This window comes from Somniosus microcephalus, chromosome 3 (genome assembly GCF_052327205.1).
Source record: "Somniosus microcephalus isolate GS21.2 chromosome 3, FLI_Smic_1.0, whole genome shotgun sequence".
In the NCBI taxonomy this organism is placed as follows: domain Eukaryota; kingdom Metazoa; phylum Chordata; class Chondrichthyes; order Squaliformes; family Somniosidae; genus Somniosus; species Somniosus microcephalus.
In genome coordinates this window covers 346,083,728-346,108,131 of record NC_140989.1, presented here as the reverse complement: position 1 = coordinate 346,108,131, position 24,404 = coordinate 346,083,728, and the positions used below count along the sequence as shown (strand labels likewise).

General features: G+C 44.8%; 1 protein-coding gene across 1 annotated transcript in view; it reads right to left on the bottom strand.

Annotated features, from left to right (window-relative positions):
- Positions 1 to 24,404, bottom strand: part of LOC147122310 (rho GTPase-activating protein 29-like) — a 121,078-nt gene that overhangs the window by 41,543 nt on the left and 55,131 nt on the right. The window contains exons 4-7 of the mRNA XM_085983292.1: positions 10,501 to 10,594; positions 8,703 to 8,775; positions 7,633 to 7,693; positions 4,232 to 4,369 (exon numbers count right to left, since the gene is read on the bottom strand). Of these exons, the coding sequence (XP_085839418.1) occupies positions 4,232 to 4,369; positions 7,633 to 7,693; positions 8,703 to 8,775; positions 10,501 to 10,594 (366 nt within the window). The remainder of the gene's footprint in view (positions 1 to 4,231; positions 4,370 to 7,632; positions 7,694 to 8,702; positions 8,776 to 10,500; positions 10,595 to 24,404) is intronic.

Below are 24,404 nucleotides of genomic sequence, written 5' to 3'. Positions count from 1 at the left end.
AGAGATGTCAGGGAACATAGGGTCTGATGAAAGGGAGGAATTGAAAGAAATCAGTATTTGTAGGGAAATGGTGTTAGGGAAATTGGTGGGATTGAAGGCCGATAAATCCCCAAGGCCTGTTAATCTACATCCTAGGGTACTTAAGTGGCCCTAGAAATAGTAGATGCATTGCTGATCATCTTCCAACATTCGATGGAATCTGGAACAGTACCCATGGATTGGAGGGTAGCTAATGTTACCCAACTATTCAAAAAAGGTGGTAGAGAGAAAACGGGGAATTACAGACCGGTAAGCCTGACATCGGTAGTGGGGAAAATGCTAGAGTCCATTATAAAAGATGTAATAACAGAGCACTTGGAAAACAGTGACAGGATCGGACAAAGTCAACATGGATTCACAAAAGGTAAATCGTGCTTGATTAATCTACTGGAATTTTTTGAGGATGTAACTGGTAAAATAGATAAGGGAGAACCAGTGGATGTGGTGTATCTGGACTGTCAGAAGGCCTTCGATAAGGTCCCGCATAAGAGATTAGCGTGTAAAGTTAAGGCACATGGGATTGGGGGCAAGGTATTGACTTGGATAGAGAACTGGTTGGCAGACAGAAAGCAAAGAGTTGGAATAAACGGGTCTTTTTCCGAGTGGCAGGCAGTGACTAGTGGGGTACCGCAGGGATCGGTCCTTGGACCCCAGCTATTCACAATATATATTAATGATCTAGACAAGGGAACTAGATGTAGTATCTCCAAATTTGCAGACGACACAAAGCTGGGTGGGTGTGTGTGCTGTGAGGAGGATGTCGAGAAACTCCAGGATGATTTGGACATGTTGGGTGATTGGGCAGAAACATGACAGATGCAATATAATGTGGATAAATGTGAGGTTATCCACTTTGGTGGCAAAAACAGGAAGGCAGATTATTATAGAAACATAGAAGATAGGAGCAGGAGTAGGCCATTCGGCCCTTCAAGCCTGCTCCGCTATTCAATGAGATCATGGCTGATCATCCAAATTCAGTACCCTGTCCCTGCCTTCTCCCCATATCCCTTGATCCCTTTAGCTTTAAGAAATATATCCAACTCTTTCTTGAATATATTTAATGAACTGGCCTCCACCGCCCTCTGTGGTAGAGAATTCCACAAGTTCACCACTCTCTGGGTGAAGAAATTCCTCCTCATCTCAGTCCTAAATGGCTTACCCCTTATCCTTAGACTATGACCCCTGGTTCTGGACTCCCCGGCCATCAGAAACATTCTTCCTGCATCTAGTCTGTCCAGGCCTGACAGAATTTTATAGGTTTCTATGAGATCCCCTCTCAATCTTCTAAACTCCAGTGAGTATAAGCCCAATCGACACAATCTCTCCTCATATGTCATTCCTGCCATCCCAGGTATCAGCCTGGTGAATCTTCGCTGCACTCCTTCCATAGCAAGAACGTCCTTCCTCAGGTAAGGCAACCAAAACTGCACACAATACTCAAGGTGCGGTCTCACCAAGGCCCTGTACAACTGTAGCAAGACATCCTTGTTCCTGTACTCGAACCCTCTTGTAACGAAGGCCAACGTAACACTTGCCTTCTTAACCGCCTGCTGCACCTGCATGCTTACCTTCAGCGACTGGTGCACAAGGACACCCAGGTCTCTTTGCACTTCCCCTTCTCCCAATCTATTGCCATTCAAATAATAATCTGCCTTCCTGTTTTTGCCACCAAAGTGGATAACCTCACATTTATCCACATTATAGTGCATTTGCCATGTTTCTGCCCAATCACCCAACCTGTCCAAATCGTACTGGAGTTTCACAACATCCTCCTCACAGCATACCCTCCCACCCAGCTTTGTGTCGTCTGCAAATTTGGAGATATTACATCCAATACCCTCGTCCAGATCATTGATATATATTGTGACCAGCTGGGGTCCTCGGACCGATCCTTGCGGTACCCCACTAGTCACTGCCTGCCACTCGGAAAACGACCCGTTTATTCCAACTCTTTGCTTTCTGTCCACCAACCAGTTCTCTATCTAAGTCAATACCTTGCCCCCAATCCCATGTGCCTTATCTAAATGGCAATAGATTGGGAGAAGGGGAAGTGCAACGAGACCTGGGTGTCCTTGTGCACCAGTCGCTGAAGGTAAGCATGCAGGTGCAGCAGGCGGTTAAGAAGGCAAATGGTATGTTGGCCTTCGTAGCGAGAGGGTTTGAGTACAGGAACAAGGATGTCTTGCTGCAGTTGTACAGGGCCTTGGTGAGACCACACCTTGAGTATTGTGTGCAGTTTTGGTCACCTTATCTGAGGAAGGATGTTCTTGCCATGGAAGGAGTGCAGCGAAGATTCACCAGGCTGATACCTGGGATGACAGGAATGACGTATGAGGAGAGATTGGGTCGATTGGGCTTGTACTCGCTGGAGTTTAGAAGAATGAGAGGTGATCTCATTGAAACTTATAAAATTCTGACAGGCCTGGACAGACTAGATGCAGGAAGGATGTTCCCGATGGTCGGGGAGTCCAGAACCAGGGGACGCAGTCTAAGGATAAAGGGTAGGCCATTTAGGACGGAAATGAGGAGGAATTTCTTCACCCAGAGAGTGGTGAACCTGTGGAATTCTCTACCACAGAAGGCGGTGGAGGCCAGTTCATTAAATATATTCAAGAAGGAGTTGGATATATTTCTTAAGGTTAAAGGGATCAAGGGGTATGGGGAGAAAGCAGAGACCGGGTATTGAATTTGGATGATCAGCCATGATCGCATTGAATGGCGGAGCAGGCTCGAGGGGCCGAATGGCCTACTCCTGCTCCTATCTTCTATGTTTCTATGGAATGTACTCTGGGTGGGGGACTTCAATGTCCATCACCAAGAGTGGATGGGTAGCACCACTACTGACCGAGCCCTGAAGGACATAGCTTCCAGTCTGTGTGAGGGTGCTGGTTAGTTCCCTTAGTAACCCCTAGATGGCACCTTCACTTGTTTGTTTCCCTTTGCTAAATTGTTACTAGTTTACTTAACTGCCTTTTATCAGGCTTATGCTTGTATTTAAGTTCTGTGGTTTCTTCCCTCTGTGCTCAGTCTTGACAAGCCATTGCCTAGTGGTAGCTTGTCTTGAGCGCCTATGTTTGTAACTGTTTACCTGTGTGATTCTAGTAAAGTACTTTTATTTAAGACTGCATACCTGCTTCTCGCCTCGTCTGTCTGCACTTGGGTCCAGAACCAGCCTCGCCCTGACAGTCTGGACCTGCGACAGGGACAAGAGGGATAAACCTACTTGACCTCGTCCTCACCAATCTACCTGTCGCAGATGCATCTGTCCATGACAGCATTGGTAGCAGTGACCACCGCACAGTCATTGTGGAGACGATAAAAAAGGCTGGCAGCGCTCAAAGTAGATGGTCCGGATGGGAAGCATACTAGGTTGCTGAGGGAAACAAGGGTGGAAATTGCAGAGGCTCCGGCCAAAATCTTCCAATCCTCCTTAGATATGCCAGAGGACTGCAGGATTGCAAATGTTACACCCTGCTCAAAAAAGGAGAGAGGGATAAATCTGACAACTACAGGTCAGTCAGCCTAACGTCAGTGGCGGGTAAACTTTTGGAGAGAATAATCTGGGACAAAATTAATTGGTACTTGGAAAAGTATGGGCTAATAAATGAAAGCTAGCACAGATTTGTTAAAGGCAAATCGTGTTTGACTAACTTGATTCAGTTAGAAACATAGAAAAATAGGAGCAGGAGTAGGCGGATGATGCTGTGTATATGGACTTTCAAAAGGTGTTTGAGAAAGTATCATATAAGAGACTGATTAGCAAAATTGAAGCCCATGGAATTAAAGGGACAGTGGCTGCGTGAATACAAAATTGGCTAAGGGACAGGCTGGAGGGAAATGTGCCGTGGTGTCCCCTAGGGGTCAGTGTTGGGACCACTGCTCTTTTTGATATACATTAGTGACCTGGACTTGGGTATACAGGACATAATTTCAAAGTTGGCAGATAACACAAAAGTCAGAAATGTAGTAAACAGTGAGGAGATAGTAACAGACTTCAGGAGGACATAGACAGACTGGTTAAGTGGACAGACACATGGCAGATGAAATTTAATGCAGAGAAGTGTGAAATGATACGCTTTGGTAGGAAGAATAAAGAGAGGCAATATAGAACATAGATACTGTAGCATAATCCAGGCAACAGATTTAAAATTATTTTGACAAATAAGGTAAGACAGCGCCGTGAAGAACTCACCCATATTGAGCCGTTTTTCCAACCAGGCCAGAATATCTTTGGTATATTTTGACCAAGTTTTTGCGTACATTAGAGCTGACTCTATCCCACTGTCATTTTTAAGTAACATATTGTCAACTTCTTCGGCTCGGAGAGCCCCTGAAAACAGGAAGTGAAACATAAGCGAATGAGGATGAGACATGAATCAAGTTCCAGCAACAAGCTGACATCCACAATGTCTGGACTGAAAAGCTACTGTGAGCTTGAAATATACCTTAATGTAAGTTGACGCTAAATAATGTGGTGGTACTGTAGGGATAGGGAAGGGAAGAGGATGGAGCTGGAAGGAAAACATTTGCAAATTAATGTCTTCTGAATCACTGGCAGTGTAAAATGTTTCTTTACAGTCTTTGGCTGCTCAGGATGCAAACATAATACAACTGTACAGTAAAGTTGCTAGATGAGTCATCTCCTTATAATGTATAACTTAATTAAATGCAGAATTTATTGCTTAGTATTGGACATAAACATTTTTTTGAAGTTTCTAGTACTAGATGTTTTATACTTCATTGTTCTATCCACCAAAAATGCCGTATTTGTAATAGCATTGTGGTGATCTGTACTAACTGATTCAGTATTCCAAAGCTACTCGTTACTTTAGCCAAACTTATCTAACCAACTCAATAGGTTTGTTTTCAGCCAAGCCATCACTTAGAAAATTATTGAACAACTGCATACTGGCTGACACCTGGTGGTGGTAGGAGGAAGAAAACGTTATCCAGTGTATCTTGCTATGATTGCTTCACCGATGCAGTAATACACATCAGTCATTGTATGTCTTAAAGAAAGAACTTGAATTTATATAGTGCCTTTCATGATCTCAAGATGTGGCTGTCAATTTGCAGACAGCAAGGTCACACAAACAGATAAGTGCCCAATTAATCTGCTTTAATGGTGTTGGTTAAGCATAAATGTTGGCTAGGGTACCAAGAGAACGCCTCTGCTATGGGATCTTTTATGTCTACCTGAGGGGGCAGACGGGGCCTCGGTTTAATGTTTCATCCAAAATACAGCACCTCTGACAGGACAGCACTCCTTCAGTACTGCTCAAGCATCAGCCAAGGTTATGTGCTCAAGTCTCTGGAGTGGTGCTTGAACCCACAACCTTCTGACTCTGAGTGCTACCACTGAGCCAAGGTGACACCTAAATCTTAAAACACTTATCTGTGTTGATCCCCTAACCTGCAATGTATAGTTTCCATTTTTAAAGAAAGACTTGCATTTATATAGCGCCTTTCATGATTACCGGACGTCGCAAAGCGCTTTACAGCCAATGGAGTGTAGTCACTGTTGTAATGTGGGAAACGCGGCAGCCAATTTGCGCACAGCAAGCTCTCACAAAAGCAATGTGCTAATGCCCAGATAATCTGTTTTTGTTCTGTGGATTGAGGGATAAATATTGGCCAGGACACCGGGGACAACTCCCCTGCTCCTCTTCGAAATAGTGCCTTCGGATCTTTTACATCTCATCCGAAAAATGGCACCTCCGACAGTGCAGCACTCGCTCAGCACTGCACTGGAGTGTCAGCCTAGCTTTATGTGGGACTTGAACCCACAACCTTCTGACTCAGAGGCAAGTGTGCTACCAACTGAGCCACAGCTGACACAGGTGGTGGTGGTGAGCTGCTTTCTTGAACCGCTGCAGTCCTTGTGGTGAAGGTACTCCCACAATGCTGTTTGGGAGGGAGGGCCAAGATACGTAACTTTCTGGTGCACAAATATCATTTTTTCCCCAGGCTCCAGCACAAGATATATTCCTGAATTGGGTTTATTTTAAACTGTGTTTCATTCAGGCTCAGCAATGCTTAAATAAATGTTAGTCTCAGACCATGCCCTGCCCAGTCTTCCCTTACTGTTCATCCTGTCCATTCACTCTCTGTGGAATGATCAAATGTGACTCTTCACTTGCATTTGAAGGGCACAGTGGCATGAAGTCACTGGGAGGCTGAGGGAGCAGCAGACTTCCTCATTCTGGGTTCTTGCTCCCCTAATCCTTGAAGGGGACGTTTTGTACCTTGACCAAACTGTTTGAAGAGAAAATAAAACTATCCGTCTATGGGCCCTTGAAATCCAAGGCTGGGCACTGGGTCTGCTTATGGCAAGTCTCAATACAGCGAATGCCTTAATGGTGATATATGAGCAAATTAAACTTGCTTCAATATTTTCTTGCCTGCAAATAGCGACCTCACCATTCTTCATTGCCAGTCTGAGGAAACTCAAGAGATCCTAAACCACATGAAGCAACACTTGGATATTAACATTTGTCTTCAGAACACCATGGAAGACTGATGCAAAATGTTTTCCAACCTGCCAATAGTATATACATTGGTGGTGATGTGTGCAAATTCATTTGGGTGGACTGTAAACAAATTAATGCCTGAACCTGATAGGAAACTATCCACATCTAGAATGGGCTTGTGTATACAACTCCTTGATCCAAGCTTCGCTCAGCTTTGACATCTTGGTGTATTTGGTATACTTGCACCTAAACCACCATCAGGTTGTGGTTAAATGGGGCCCATCAAAATCCTACAGTATCCAGTATGGTTCACATGTCCTGGATGAGATTGTTGTGGGTTGCAGTACAGTAATTTGTTCCATATGATTTTGTCTGTCAACTGCATGGTGGGCAAAGATCAGGTGACAAAAAGAGAGAATGACAGAACAAAATCCTAGCAGGTGGAAAGATCCATTTGATCCAGGATGCTACTCACGCTTGAGCTCTGGGTTACAGCCACTGGACTCAAGATGAAATATGATGCAGGTGCTGTTGTTGTGCTCAGGATAATCTCAGTAACAGACACTGGTCACCTGGTTCTGATCCAGGCACTGGAGTCTTGGGTCACAACTAGGTAACCAGAACTGGAGACGGTTGCAGAAGGCTCCAAGGCAACAACTCCAGCAGCTTTCTGCAGCCATACAAGCTCGTAATGAATTTGTATTTGACTGTACACCACTCTTTTTCTCACCTGATGGTTGAAGCTGGTCTTATTGAACTGAACCCTGAAGAGGTGGGAGGAAAAGAGTAGGAGAAAAGAAATAAACTGGAATCGAGCTCATGCACGAAGAACTTGATAGCAATTTTCCCGCTATGCGGCATGGCTGTGCGGTCATTTGCAAGGTCCCGCACAGGCCACTCACTGGCTTTTCTATTGTAGATACCGTGCATGCGCAAAAATTTGAATGGGCTGCGCATTGGGGGAGGCAGGCCACGCAGGAGGCAGTGCAGCTTACGGTGGACATTGGTAGACCCCAAATAAAAAAAGGCAATGATAAGTTTATCCTAGGATCATAAAAGCAAACTGAAAATTTCTAATATAATAAAACTTCTTAGAATATAATTAGATTTAACTTATTTGTACCTTGTAAGTCATCCTTTTCCTGAACTGATCCTCCTGATCCCACAGACAGGTTTTCATAAGACTTTTAAATTAAAAAAGAAACAAATTAATCATCACTAATTTTACAGGGCTGGAACAGGTATTACTAGGGAAGGAGCGCTTCATATTTGAAATGTGAAGTTCCAAATCATTGGAACCATCTGTCAGCAGGGAATTTTTAAATAAAATTTGTTTTCTTTTAACAGCTGTAGCTTATTTAATAATAGTTCTCCTCAAGCCTGCCTGTAACAGGCATATGACATATAAATAGTATGTAAATGAGTATGTAAAAACGATACCAAACCAGAAAAAACTGAATCTAATTTTAGTTTATATATCAGTGTGATGTAAACAATGGACATGGCTCATCCTAATAAATGCTCAGGCAGCATTATGTATTCAGCATACCCAATATGCATATACGCATCTTTTGGATTGCAGGTGCAAAAAGCATTCATAGAAAGTGCATGTTTATGGAAGTAGAGTGCAACAAACACACAAACATTTGAAAGTGTTTCCTAATCATCAGACCAATCACGCTCCAATCATCTCTGGACGTTGCCTAGCGAAGCTGGGATTGTTCTCCTTAGAGCAGAGAAGGTTATGGGGCGATTTAACCTAGACGTTCAAAATCATGAAGGGCTGTTGTTGTTGATGAAATAAATAAGGAGAAACTGTTTTCAGGTAACCAGAGGACACAGATTTAAGGTAATTTAAGGTGAGGTGTGGAGAATTTTTTTTTTTTTACACAGCAAGTTATTATGATCTGGAATGCACTACCTGAAAGTGTCGTGGAAGCAGATTCAATAGTAACTTTCAAAAGAGAATTGGATAAATACTTGAAGAGGAGAAAACTGCAGGGCTATGGGGAAAGAGCAGGGGAGTCAGACTAATTGAATAGCTCTTTCAAAGAACTGGTACAGGCAAGATGGCCAAGTGCCCTCCTTCTATGATTCTGTAAACACGCTAATATTGGTTTAGCAAACTAATGTCAGCATCACATCCTGTAACAATTGTGAATTCTAGTTAGTGTAATTTTTTTGTGAACTTACGCGGCTTCTCCCATTCAGTGGGAGTCCCATAGATGAACTGTAGTCCACGTCTCCCATGAGGAAGTCTGAAATGCTGCAAGTCAGAATTGGTTGATTTCAAAGATTAACAGTTATATTTTCAGTATTTCTTTAAGCTTTCAATTTCCTTTATTCCCTTTCTGCTGAAAAAGTCAGTAATTTATACAACTACATAATGCATCTTGCTAAGCAATACACAAGAGAAAAATACTTGTGACTCAATTTTATCCATGCTCCTTTTTAAATATTGCGTTTTATGCATCACCCTTAAAATATACCCTTTTATATTTTCAGCTGAACTGTTCAGCATCAGTGTTACTTTTCAAATATTTCAGACACCCCCATATTCCCAAACTTAACTTCTCTAAGCCAGAAAGCATTGTTAAAATAAAACACAATGGAGATGTGGGGGGTGCAAAATTCAGTATATGGTTTTGGTCATTCCAAACTTGGGTTGTCAAACTTACATTGTCAGGAGAACAATTTGAGCAATACAATACTAGAGTAAAATACTCATACCAGGTAGAGACAGTTTTGGAAGCAATTTCAGGTTACGAATTAAGAGTGGCACATACTCAGTGAACAATAGCGCTAACACTTTACATAAACCAAGTGACAATAATGGCAATCTAGATACTACTTTTGAAACTAAATACATTTACAAAACCAGAGTGTTTTTTTTTTAGTAATTGGAAATTTTAAAAGTACACTGCTCATATTCTGTCCGGTTTAACCACAGCTCTAAGCTACCAGGCGACTTGTTACATGACAGTCATTTTAAATTTGTGGTTATAAACAGGATATGGTAAAGCAACAATCTTACTTGACAGTTATAAAAAGCATATATGAAATCAAAATGAAAGTGAGGATATCCTTCCAAAAAAAATTATTTGACCCTTGAAGAGCTGCTTATAACATTTGCTTTACTCTTCACGACAAATGCAAATTGTGATATTCTTAAGAAAATATGCCAAGCTCAATCTTTTTCATTAATCTCATATAGTAGCTCATAAAAAATGTACTTCAAAAAAAGTGCTAGTAGCTCTAGAAAATAAAAAGTACACAAAAATGTCACCTTTAACATTGAACCCTCTTAAAAATGCATTTTTAAAACAATAAATTAAACACATAAATGCAGTTGCCCTGACAGTGTAGTGGATAAAAGTCCCAAACTCTGCACTAAACCTCACTGATCAGAAGGTCCCAGGTTAATTTTTGCAGTCTGTGTTGAATTAGTTTTAGATTTCAACCTCGATAGCAATTAGAGTACTACAATTGGTGAGACACAAGGACGGGTTAAAAAAAGATCAGTTGGGGCTCTCATTCCTGATCGCTAACCAGTGACCAGCTGTAAAAGTGCTCATATGCAGATGTAGGCTGAGAACAGGATTGGGCTTGGCTGCAATAGCTGAATAGCCTGCTAACATTCACTGTGTAAGCTCACGCTATACTTGGGCAAACTATTGGAGGGATATTAATGCCAGTAGAACTACATCCCAGCAAGAATTAGAAATTACAGGAGAAAAAAAAATTGAAGGGAGTGGGGATGAGAAGAGGAGGAAGAAACACACTGAACTGTTCAATGAGAAGACTGATCCAATACGATTTTTCACTCTAATTTAATTTTTTTTTAAAACATACTTTGAGCTACTGCTGCAGAGACATAATTGTGCATTAGTTCAGCTTTATCATCATCAATATTGTTTTAGCCTAAAATACCCATAATAGGCACACAGGTTAGAGAAGGAAGGTCAAACCTACACAAAGTTGTGTTACTTACACATTACCAAATGTAAACGCCAAAGTGTCAATAGAAGCAAATATTTCACTGAAATGCTCTCTTTTGTCTTCATTTACTTCATTGTAGTTTGCACCTGAGGGGGAAATTATAGTTCAGTACAACAGTACAAGGTAGATATTAGCATTCACTCCATGAATATACAGTAAAGATTAACTAATCAGCATTACCTCAATGAATGTATACCAACGAAATGAGCACTGAAGCATTTTCAACTTTAAATATGCACCTACAAAACTGGTTTACTGTAATTTTATAAATAGATTCTGTGAATGACACAACCCAACAAAAAAAGAGAATATATAACTGCCAAGTGGATCATACCAACACAGCTATAACAAAATCCGTGGACAAAATGCACCAAATCATTCTTCATCCAAGCATAAACAAAATGCTCAGATCCACTTGGAACTTCTGTCATACTGAATTTGGGACTGCAATCTTGTCAAGGCACCAGTTTCCTGTGCCACTGAACACACTAATGGGTGAACAGTAATGTAAATAAGCCATAACCAAGTACTCTTTAATTAACTTCCTTTGAAGGAGCTATAATGCAATCATCTTAGTACAATCGTTACAGAAAAAATGGCAATGCTGTAGGAGAAAAAAATTCTTCAGGTTCTATAAACCTGTATAAAATAAAATCACTGTAAAGACCTCACTTCCCCAGGAGCCGGCAACTACAATCCAACGCTTCAGTTCCTTCCCCTTCCCACCTCCCCCACAGAAAGAGCAAACTTTGAACTTTGGAATAAAACTCGAAGTATACCACAAATTCCTAAATACTTGCCTTCATAACCAACTTACCCCTCGTAAACTACATAAGAGAAGTTTATATGCCCAAATGAATTTCATTACTTTGCAGTGAACCATTATTAAAGAGCTCTGGTGGATCACAAAAGCCGTTGCCAAAATCCTAATTTAGCACCTCGCTTACAAATGTTAACACCAGTCAAAACTGCACAGAATAAGTAAACTGAGAGATTTTTTTTCCTGTTGCAGGAAGGCTTCTGTTGAAAGTTTTTGCTTTTAGTCCTTTGATCTCATCAAGTTTTGTTTTAAGGAAACAAACTTCCTGCAGTTTTTGTTCAGATGTGTGCAATCTAAGTCACAAGCATGAGTAGTATGTTTGAAAAACAACTTCAGTTTGAATTTTAGGGAAAACTGTAATTTGTGGTTAGATATTTTGTCACATCTTTACGACCGCCAAACTTATTTAGCAAACACCCAAAGCTTCCAGCAACTCCCTGCAAATCTTTCCATAACTTCCTGAGTAGCAGAGTATCTTTAGCCAACTTTATAAACATAACCACACCCATAGTTTTCCTTTTTAAATATATTTACAGTACACACAAGTTTACCAGCAGTGGTTTATGGATCTCATACCACTACTGGAACATCTTTCTCCAAGTCTGCCCCCTTTTTACTCAGTCTATTCCCATTTTGCTTTGCTCCATTTTCTGGTGTAAACAGCAGACCATATGAACTACAATGGACTACAGACATACTACATTAAAACAAACAGTACTCCTTGAAACAAAGGGAGGCTTTTAGAAATCACATCTTCTAAAAATGCACAAATTCAAAAAGTCTTGCATCAAGTGCTTTGTTCACTGCATCACACTTTTCTAATGCATCACATCTGAAAGTGTGATCTCAGAGGCTTCACACCTCAAAAGTGGAACATCTCAGGCATCATACCTAAAAAGCATTGCCTATATCCGCAGAGTAGAAAACATGATTGGCTCAAATAACTGATTATCTGCTGTTACTCATATCTGATTGGCTAAGTGTGAGCAAATTGAAAAGGAGCAAAAATACTATTGAGAAATGAACAAGCAGCAGAAAACTGACCAAATGCTCCGGGCGGGTCCGTGGCAGGCGACGTCGGTGGCGGGTCCCCACCCCGCTGATGTCTCCATCCCGGCCTCCGAAATGAATTACCCCTGATTGGGCTTGTTAAGCCCGCCTAGCGGGTCTCGTGATGTCACGTTATCAGCCTTAAAGGGACCATGGTCAACTTTATTTTGACATTTCTGCTGTCAGTGTTCTACAGCACTGAGGTGCTGCAAACACTGACAATGACTGCACAGAGGTGCACGGCTGCACCCAGGCTCTCCCATGACTCCCTCCATATGCTTATGGAGGGAGTCACAGCACGCATGGAGGTTCTCTTCCCTTCCCATGGGCAGAAGAGACCTCCCTAGGAGATCAACAAAGCCTGGTTGCAGATTGCAGAGGAGGGCACAAGCAGGGATGTGATCAGGAGGACCTGGGTGTAGTGCCGCAAACGTTTCAATGATGTCAGTAGATTACGAAACGTTAGTACAAAGCCAGACTCAACCTCATCCTGCTGTGCCACTCATCACATCCCCATCACTCTGCCTTCCCTACCCTACTCCTGCACATCCTTCGCACAGCAACTTACCTTGCACCTCCACCCAGCCCTCTCTATCTACATTATCACATCCCCATCTCGCTAGCCACCCCTCACACTCACCCTCATCCTAGTGCAATCATACCAACTAACAACACACAAGGGTAAGCACTTGGGTGTTTTATGCAATGTTCATGTAAAGTTTCTGTTAATGTGGTGTCAAACATTGAAACCTTTATTTTCAACACTTTGCATTCTTGGACAGATTTGTGTGCACCTTTGGATGTGGCTTAGTGAGTTGCAGTGAATGGTGAGACATAACGGTACCCCCCACAATGGTGAGGAGTGTGAAAAGAATGGCTTGGGCATTGTAGGGATGCTTTATGGTGTTGGTGTGGGGTGGTGCCAACCTGGTGCATCATGTGGCAGCCAGGGTGTACAGCGTCAAGTGAAGTAAATCTGGCCATGGTGAGGCCATCCCTGGCAGCAACGTGCTCGGGTGCTGATGCCCTGTGCAGCATCAGTTAATTGCGGAGAAGGTTGGTGTTGTTGTTGGTGTGGGGGCTGATTGTGGTGGGATTCTGAGGACCAAGGTGAGAGAGTTTCAAGGACACCCATACTGATGGAATAGATAGCAGGGGAAGTAGAGATGACAGAAGCGATCTGTCAATGGTGGGAGAGGTAATGAGGTCAGACTGGATGGAAACTTGTGTAAAAGACTTGCAGCATTCTGAATCTATAGTGGAAATGTAGTTTAGAGAAGCTAGTGGTAAAGGGAACATTTCTCAATCAGCTGGGAGCTTTGACTTGACATTTGCAGCTGTCAACTCATCAGCTGATTCAATGGCCACTGACCTCCCGCCTCAGCTTAAAAGACGAGGTCTAGGCACAGCGGGAAACCGGTGGGCAACCTGTCAAATTCAAAAAGCTGGGGAAAAAACCATTGTTAAGTGCCTCCCCCGCTGCTGCGTGTCGAGACTGCTGACAGACATGACATTTGGTAAAGGCACATGGTGTCGGGTCACAGCTGGGTCTCGACCCGCTGGGGAAAAAAACTTTCCCAGCCGACCCGCCACCGATCGCACTCGCTGACCCTCCGCAAAATCCAGCCCCTCATTTCTTTCCCTTAAACCTAAAATCGCTCATTTACCAGTAAGGAAGACAATATCAGCATTTTGCCGAAATGAGGGCATAGGGCTACAAACATTTAAAATGTAACAAAAAAAATTACACAATGCTAAAAATATTTACTAAACTTTAGGTAATTTAGTGTTAGAAATGTATGAAGTTTCACCCACATAGATTTGTCTGAAGCCAGAGGCTTGAGTTAGAAACCTTGTGTATGTGTGTGTGTGTATAAACTATCCCTCCTCGTCCTTCTTGACCTGTCTGCAGCCTTTGACACGGTTGACCATTCCATCCTTCTCCAACGCCTCTCCACCGTCGTCCAGCTAGGTGGGACTGCACTCGCCTGGTTCCATTCTAATCTATCTAATCGTAGCCAGAGAATCACCTGCAACAGCTTCTCTTCCCGCTCTCGCATTGTTACCTCTGGTGTCCCCCAAGGATCTATCCTTGGCCCCCTTCTATTTCTCATCTACATGCTACCCCTTGGCGACATCAGCTGAAAACACAGCGTCAGTTTCCACATGTATGCTGACGACACCCAGCTCTACCTCACCACTTCTCTCGACCCCTCCACGGTCTCTAAATTGTCAGACTGCTTGTCCGACATCCTGTTCTGGATGAGCAGAAATTTTCTCCAATTAAATATTGGGAAGAGCGAAGCCATTGTTTTCGGTCCCCGCCACAAACTCTGTTCCCTAGCCACTGAATCCATTCCTCTCCCTAACATCTGTCTGAGGCTGAACCAGTGTTCACAACCTTGCTGTCATATTTGACCCTGAAATGAGCTTCCGACCAAATATCCACGGCATAACAATGACCGCCTATTTCCACCTCCGTAACATCACCCGTCTCCGCCCTTGCCTCAGCGCATCCGCTGCTGAAACCCTCATCCATGCCTTTGTTACCTCTAGACTTGACTATTCCAACGCACTCTTGGCTGGCCTCCAACATTCTATCCTACGTAAACTTGAGGTCGTCCAAAACTCGGCTGCACGTGTCCTAACTCGCACCAAGTCCCGTTCGCCCATCACCCCTGTGCTCGCTGACCTACAATGGCTCCCGGTTAAGCAATGCCTCATTTTCAAAATTCTCATCCTTGTTTTCAAATCCCTCCATGGCCTCGCCCCTCCCTATCTCTGTAATCTCCTCCAGCTCCACAACCTCCCCCCACCCAGAGATATCTGCATTCCTCTAATTCTGCCCACTTGAGCATCCCTGATTATAATCGCTCAATCACTGGTGGCAGTGCCTTCTGTTGCCTAGGCTCCAAGCTCTGGAATTCCCTGCCTAAACCTCTGCCTCTCTACCTCTCCCTCCTCCTTTAAGACGCTCCTTAAAACCTACCTCTTTGACCAAGTTTTTGGTCACCTACCCTAATTTCTCCTTATGTGGCTCAGTGTCAAATTTTTTGTCTTATAATACTCCTGTGAAGCGCCTTGGGACATCTTACTATGTTAAAGGCGCTATATAAATACAAGTTTGTGTTTGTGTGTTGCATGCGTTGTAATCGTCACTCTTCTTTGGAACTACATTACCCAAAGTGTACTATGGCAAAATCTACACACTAGGCCCCAGACTGTAATGATAAATGCTACAGACAATATTAGATAGCTATCTATAAAATATTAAAAGTATTGCATCTAGAACGCACTTCTTATTAGTCACATTAACTTCCCATGTCGTGATTTGTTGCCATGCAACAGCAGCAGCAAGAGCAACTGCAGCAACACAGACAACAGCGAAGGAGGCAAGGGCCAAGGAGGCATTACAGCATGTGCGCCTTTCAGGAACATGATGTCTTACCTCAACGTGACAGAGGAGCAATCTGAGGAGGCTGCGCTACAGCAGGTGTACGTAAGTCACTGACCTGTTACTTGTTACAGCAGGAATTAAGAAACACCAGACTACACACCTGTGGCTCTGAAGGCAACAGTGGTCTCAAGTATGCCACAGGCTGCAGCAGGTGACATCAGCAACATCAGTCAGTTTGCTGTCCATAAGGCCAGCAAGCAGGTGACGGATGCCCTCTTTACAAAAAGGCAGCAATACATCGCCTCCCCAATGCAGGCTGCTGATTAAAAGGAGATCTCTTTTGGATTTGCCCACATCGCTGGATTTCGCCAAGTGCAATATGCCATTGACGTTTTACCCAGACCAGCGGGTATCAGGCTGGCTACTTAGAGGCAGGGGGTATCCCCCTACACCTGGTTCATGACTTCTGTCAGAAACTTGGGCATAGACATGGAGCACCGATACAAAGAAAGCCACACTCACAACAGAGCTCTCATTGATCAAACCATAGGCGTCCTCAAAGGTTCCTGTGCCTGGACCAATCCGGCGGAGTCATGCAGTAAAGCCCCGAGCAAGTCTCCAGATTTGTAGTGGTTTGCAACATGCTACACAACTATGCCATTCAGAGGGGCCAAGCCTTACAACCACCACAGGAAGAGGTAGTGGAGGAGCAAGACGAAGGGGATGAGGACGATAAGGAAGACCAAGGCTGAGCAGTGCTGCCAGCTGCCAGAGCTGCAAGGCAACAAGTTATTGAGAGAGATAGTCCTAAGCAAACCCTCCCCACAGCACAGCAACCATTTGACCCACTCCTTCCACCACCTTCTGAATGTCCTCCAACACCCCTACCTCATTGGTCTTCCTCTTACAAAACTATGAATATGAAGACAAACATCAATGCAAAACAAATATAAACTCAAAAGAACTTTTTTTCTTCCTTTCAGGTGTCAAGGATCTCAAAGCTTCAACAACTCTTGGATACCAAAGCCTCTCCAGAACCTTCTTCCCATTCACTGTCCTCTGACCCCAGCCAATGTTCCCTGTAATTTTGTTTTGGGCTGCGTGGGACTTTCAGAGCGCTGCGTGGCCGCGCAGCTTAAAGGAAACATTAACCTCATCCCAGAACACGGACCTGAGCAGGAGTGGCGGCAGCGGCAGCAGCATAAAGGGAGAGGTGGAGAAGGCCCAGGACAGAGCGCGGACCTGAGCGGGAGCGGCGACAGCATAAAGGGGGAGGTGGAGAAGGCCCAGGACAGAGCGCGGACCTGAGCGGGAGCGGCGACAGCATAAAGGGGGAGGTGGAGAAGGCCCAGGACAGAGCGCGGACCTGAGCGGGAGCGGCGACAGCATAAAGGGGGAGGTGGAGAAGGCCCAGGACAGAGCGCGGACTTGAGCGGCAGCAGCGACAGCATAAAGGGGGGTGGAGAAGGCCCAGGACAGAGCGTGGACTTGAGCGGCAGTGGCGACAGCATAAAGGGGGGTGGAGAAGGCCCAGGACAGAGCGCGGACTTGAGTGGCAGCAGAGGCAGCATAAAAGGGGGTGGAGAAGGCCCAGGAGAGAGCGCGGACTTGAGCGGCAGCGGAGGCAGCAGCAGCATAAAGGGAGCTGAGGGGCGATTCCAAAAAAACCCCACAAGGAGTGACGTCACAGGATAGTTGGTAACTGATTGGTTGGTAAAGGTCACGCCGTTATTTTTTCCTCTACAAGTTAGGGGCCAGGGTTAAATAGCTGGTTCGGGATAAAGCAGGAGCTTGGAGATTAGTAACTGTTAATACTATATTAAATTAGTAGCTGTTAATACTGTATTATATTAATAACTTGAATTAGATACATCTCAGTCTTAAGTTTCTGTAAAGTTAGTTAACAGTCGAATAAATAAAGGCATGGCAGGGCAGCTTGGTCCAGCGGAATGCACATCCTGTGCCATGTAGGAACTCCAGGACGCTTCCCGTGTCCTGGACAACCATGTGTGCAGGAAGTGTTGTCAGCCGGAGGAGCTCAAGCTCCGGGTTTCGGAGCTTGAACAGCAGCTGGCGTCACTGTGGTGCATCCGCGAGGCTGAGAGCTACATGGATAACATGTTTCAGGAGGTGGTCACCCCGCAGCTAAGGAGTGCGCAGGCAAAGAGGGAATGGGTGACCGCCAGACAGAAGAAGAGGATCAGGCAGGTAGTGCAGGAGTCCCCCGAGTGCATCTCACTCTCCAACCAGTATTGTGTTCCGAGTACTGGTAAGGGCTATGGTTCCTCTGGGGAGTACAGCCAGAGCCAAGTCCACGGCACAACGGGTGGCTCAGCTGTGCTGAGGGGGTAGGAGGAAGATAGGGAAAGCAATAGTGGTAGGAGATTCGATAGTTAGGGGAGCAGACAGGCGTTTCTGCGGCTGCAGACGCGACTCCAGGATGGTATGTTGCCTCCCTGGTGCCAAGGTTAAGGATGTCACTGAGTGCCTGCAGAACATTCTGAGGGGGGAGGGTGAACAGCCAGAGGTCGTGGTCCATATTGGTACCAACGACATAGGTCAAAAGAGGGATGAGGTCCTGCAGGCAGATTTTAGGGAGCTAGGAAAGAGATTAAAAAGCAGGACCTCAAAGGTTGTAATCTCTGGATTACTCCCGGTGCCACGCGCGAATGAGTATAGAAATAGGAGGATAGAGCAGATGAATGCATGGCTGGAGAGATGGTGCAGGAGGGAGGCTTCAGATTCCTGGGGCATTGGGGCCAGTTCTGGGGGAGGTGGGACCTATACAGGCTGGACGGGCTGCACATCAACAGAGCTGGTACCAATATCCTCACAGGGAGGTTTGCAAGTGCTGTTGTGGAGGGTTTAAACTAAGTTGGCAGGGGGGTGGGCACCAGGATGTAGCATTAGAAAGAAGAAACAATGGGCACAGAGGATTGGGAGAGATGGATAGCACTAAAATAAGAAATAGTAAGGTATTAGGTGGGGTCAGACTAAGAGAACACAGGATGATCTAAGACAAGTTTACAGTGTATGTATGTGAACGCACGAAGCATAGTAAACAAGGTTGGTGAGCTGCAGGTGCAAATAGCCACATGGGAATATGATATCATGGCAATGATGGAGGCCTGGCTCAAAAAAGGGCAGGATTGGGCATGAAATATTCCTGGATATAGGTTGTTCAGGAAAGATAGGAGGTGGTGTGGCAGCATTGGTTAAGGAGAATGTTACAGTGCTGGAGAGAGAGGATGTCCTGGAGGGGTCAAGGACAGAATCTATATGGCTAGAGTTAAGAAATAATAGAGGTGCCATTAAACTACTAGGTGTATTCTATAGGCCGCCAACTAGTGGGAAAAATAAGAAGGAGCAAATTTGCAGAGAAATTACAGAGAGATGCAAGAACTATAGAGTAGTGATAATGGGGGACTTAAACTATCCTAATATAGACTGGGATAGTATTACAGGAAACTCTTTTTTATCCGGCACCAACGGGACCGGCGTGGTGCCGGTTGATCAAAAAGTCCGGATTACAGAGAGGTATACTTACTAAGGTACGAGAGCCCTGTACACGGCCACAGATCCAGGCGTCCCTGTTGCATGGCAACAGGTGCAGGAACCCCAGTTACACGGCCACAGATCCAGGAACCCCGGTTACACGGCCACAGATCCAGGAGTCCCTGTTGCATGGCAACGGGTGCAGGAACCCCGGTTACATGGCCACAGATCCAGGAACCCCGGTTACACGGCCACTAATATGAAGTAAAACTTACCTGAACCTATTCCTGAATTTTGCCGGTTAAGAGAGATTTCCGGTTATTTAGGTGCTGGTAAAAAGAGAGTTTCCTGTAGTGTAAAGGACAGCATTTCTGAAGTGTGTTCAGGAGAACTTTCTTGATCAGTACGTTTCTGGCCCAATGAGGAAGGAGGCATTGCTGGATCTGGTTCTGGGGAATGAGGCATGTCAAGTGGAGCAAGTGTCAGTAGGTGAACATTTAGGGAACAGTGATCATAGTATCATAAGATTTAGATTAGCTATGGAAAAAGACAGGAAGCAATCTAGAGGAAAAATACTTAATTGGAGGAAGGCCAATTTCAGTGGGATGAGAACGGATCTGGCCCGGGTAAATTGGAATCAAAGATTGGCAGACAAAACTGTAGTGGAACAATGGGCTGCCTTTAAAGAGGAAATAGTTCGTGTATAGTTGAGGTACATTCTCACTAGGGGGAAAGGTAGGGCAACTAAAGTCAGAGCTCCCTGGGTGACAAAAGAGATAGCGAGTAAGATGAAGCAGAAAAAGAGCACGTATGACAGATGTCAAGTCGAGAATACATCTGAGAATCAGGCTAAATATAGAAAATTCAGAGAAGTGGTGAAAAGAAAGTAAGAGGGGCAGAGAGAGGGTATGAGAATAGAATGGCAGCTAACATAAAAGGTAATCCAAAAGTCTTCTATAGGCAAATAAATAGTAAACAGGTAGTAAGAGGAGGGGTAGGGCCGATTACGGTCCAAAAAGGAGACCTACGCATGGAGGCAGATGGTATGGCTGAGGTACTAAATGAGTACTTTGCATTTGTCTTCACCAAGGAAGAAGATGCTGCCACAGACAGGAGATGCTGGATGGGATAAAAATTGATAAAGACGAGGTACTAGAAATGCTGGCTGTACTTAAAGTAGCTAAGTCACCAGGACCAGATGGGATGCATCCTAGGGCACTGAGGGAAGTGAAGGAAGAAATCGCGGAGGTACTGGACGTAATCTTCCAATTCTCCTTAGAAATGGGGGTGGCACCCGAGGACTGGAGAATTGCAAATGTTACACCCTTTTTCAAAAAAGGGTGTAAAGATAAACCCAGCAACTATAGGCCAGTCAGTTTAACCTCGGTAGGGACAAAATTAACATTCACTTGGACAAGTGTGGATTAATTAAGGAAAGCCAGTACGGATTTGTTAAAGTCAAATCGTGTTTAACCAACTTGATCAAGTTTTTTGATGAGGTAACAGAGGGTTGATGAGGGCAACGTGATTGACGTGGTGTACATGGATTTCCAAAAGGTGTTCGACAAAGTGCCACATAATAGGCTTGCCAGCAAATTTGAAGCCAATGGAATAAAAGGGACAGTGGCCGCATGGATACGAAATCGGCTAAGTGACAGGAAACAGAGTCGTGGTGAACGGTTGTTTTTCGGCTGGAGGAAGGTATACAGTGGTGTTCCCCAGGGGTCGGTTCTAGGACCACTGCTTTTCTTGTTATATATCAATGACTTGGATGTGGGTGTACAAGGCACAATTTCAAAATTTGCAGATGACACAAAACTTGGGAAGTATAGTGAACAGTGAGGAAGATAGTCTTCGAGAGGACATAGACAGGCTGGCGGAATGGGTGGACACGTGGCAGATGAAATTTAACGCAGAAAAATGGAAGTGATACATTTTGGTAGAAAGAATGAGAATAAGCTAAAGGGTACAATCTTAAAGGGGGCACATGAACAGAGAGACCTGGGGGTATATGTGCACAAATCGTTGAAGGTGGCAGGACAGGTTGAGAAAGCAGTTAAAAAAGTTTAGGGGATCCTGGGCTTCATGGATAGAGGTATAGAGTATAAAAGCGTGGAAATTATGATGAACCTGTATAAAACACTGATTCGGCCTCAACTGGAGTATTGTGTCCAATTCTGGGCACCGCACTTTAGGAAGGATGTGAAGGCCTTAGAGAGGGTGCAGAAAAGATTTACAAGAATGATTCCAGGTATGAGGGACTTCAGTTACGTGGATAGACTGGAGAAGCTGGGGTTGTTCTTCTTAGAGCAGAGATTGAGAGGAGATTTGATAGAGGTGTTCAAAATCATGAGGGGTCTGGACAGAGTAGATAGAGAGAAACTGTTCCCATTGGCAGAGGGGTCGAGAACCAGAGGACACAGATTTAAGGTGATTGGCAAAAGAACCAAAGGCGACATAAGAAAAAACTTTTTTACGCAGCGAGTGGTTAGGATCTGGAATGCACTGCCTGAAAGGGTGGTGGGGCAGACTCGATCACAGTTTTCAAAAGGAAGTTGGATAAGTACCTGAAAGAAAAAAATTTGCAGGGCTACGAGGAAAGGGCGGGGGAGTGGGGCTAGCTGAGGTGCTTTTGCAGAGAGCCGGCATGGGCTCGACGGGCCGAATGGCCTCCTTCTGTGCTGTAACTATTGTATGATTCTTCCAATCTCACCCCTTGCCATGCTTTCACTATCCCCTCTGACCTTCCCCTCGCTGACCCTGAATGATCAGTGCTCAGCAAAGGCCTCAGCTTCATCCCCTTATGCCCCCACCTCAATGAATTTCGAGCTCGAAACGACAATGAGCTCTTCTTTAGTAATCTTCGCCTCCAAGTCCACTTCTTTGGCTAAGAGTCTTCCCCTCGCACAGCGGACCCTTTCTCCCAGCTTTAGAATTCTCATTCCACCACCTTCCCAAGGTCCACAAACAGGACTGCCCTGGTAGGCCCATTGTTTCAGTCTGTTTTTGCCCCACAGAACTGATTTCTTCCTATCTCAACTATTGTTTCTCCTTGTCCAGTCTATTCCTATTTATATCCGCGACTCTTCAGATGCCCTCCACCACTTTAACAGTTTCCAGTTTCCTGGCCCTAACCGTCTCCTTTTCACCATGGACATCTAATCCCTCTACACCTCCATCCCCCACCAGGGTGGCCTGAGGGCTCTCCATTTCTTCCTTGAACAGAGGCCCAACCAGTCCACCACCCCCCTCCTCCGCCTCGCTGAACTTGAACAACTTCTCCTTTAACTCCACTCACTTCCTCCAAATAAAAGATGTTGCGATGGGAACCCGTTTGGGTCCTAGCTATGCCTGTCTTTTTGTGGGATATGGGGAACATTTTTTCTTCTAGACCTACTTGGGTCCCCTCCCTCACCTCTTTTTCCGGTATACTGATGACTGTATCGGTGCCATTTCTTGCTCTTGCCCGAACTGGAAAATTTCAGCAACTTTGCTTCCAATTTCCACCCTTTCCTTGCCATCACACAGTCCATCTCCGACTCTTCCCTTCCTCGACTTTTTTGTCTCCATTTCTGGGGATAGGCTATCGAGCAATATCCACTATAAGCCCACTGACTGTCAGTTAGCTTGACTGCACTTGCTCCCACCCCACTTCCTGTAAAGACTCTATTCCATTCTCCCAGTTTTCCGTCTCTGTCACATCTGTTCGGACGATGCCACCTTCCATACCAGTGGTTCTGACATGTCTTCCTTTTTACTCAACAGAGGATTCTCCTCCACCGTGGTTGACAGGGAACCATTCCCTACGCGGCACCCTGGTTCACCCCTAACACCCCCTCCCCTTCCCAAGGCACCTTCCTGTGCAAGCGCAGGCGATGCAACACCTGCCCTTTTACCTCCTCCCTTCCCACCATCCAGGTTCCCAAACACCCTTTCCAGGTGAATCAGCGATTTACTTGTACTTCTTTCAATTTAGTTACTCTATTTGCTGCTCACGATGCGGTCTCCTCTACACTGAGGAGACCAAATGCAGATTGGGTGACCGCTTTGCGGAACACCTCCGTTCAGTCCGCAAGCGTTACCACAAGCTTCCGGTCACCTGCCATTTTAATTCTCCGTCCTACTCCCACTCTATCCTTTGCCTCCTACACTGTTCAAATGAAGCTCAATGTAAGCTCAAGGAAGAGCACATCATCTTTCTATTCGGCACTTTACAGCTTTTCCTACATTACAACAGTGACTACACTTCGAAAGTACTTCATTGGTTGTAAAGCACTTTGGGACGTCTGGTGGTCATGAAAGGCACTATATAAATGCAAGTCTTTTTTTTCTGGACTCAACATTGAGTTCAACAATTTCAGATCATAAACTCTGCCACCATTTTTTCCAGACAGTAGCTGTTCCCATTTACATAGAGTCATAATGGCACAGAAGGAAGCCATTCGGCCCATCGAGTTCGTGTCAGCTCTCTGTAGAGCAATCCAGTCAGTCCCATTCCCCCGCTCTATCCCCGTAGCCCTGCTATTTTATTTCCCTCAAGTGCCTATCCAGTCTCCCCTTGAAAACATCGAGTGTCTCCGCTTCCACCGCTTCCGTCGGCAGCGAGTTCCAGGTCCTCACCACTCGCTGCGTAAAAAAGTTTTTCCTCACGTCCCCCCTGTATCTCTTGCCCAAAACCTTAAATCTGTGTCCCCTAGTCCTTGTACCATCAACTAGTGGGAACAGCCTTTCCCCATCTAGCCTATCCAAACCTGTTATAACCTTGTACACCTCTATCAAATCAACCCTCAACCTCCTTTGATCTAATGAAAACAAATCCAGCTTCTCCAACCTGTCCTTGTATCCAAGATCCCCCATCCCCGGAACTATTATGGTAAATCTCCTCTGCACCCTCTCAAGGGCCTTCAAATCCTTCCTAAAGTGTGGTGACCAGAACTGGACGCAATACTCCAGTTGTGGCCTAACCAGCACTTTATAAAGGTTCAGCATAACTTCTCTACTTTTATACTCAATATCTCTATTTATGAAGCCCAAGATCCCATATGCTTTGCTAACCACTCTCTCAATATGTCCTGCCACCTTCAGGGACCTATGCACATTAACTCCCAGGTCCCTCTGTCCCGGCACACTCTTT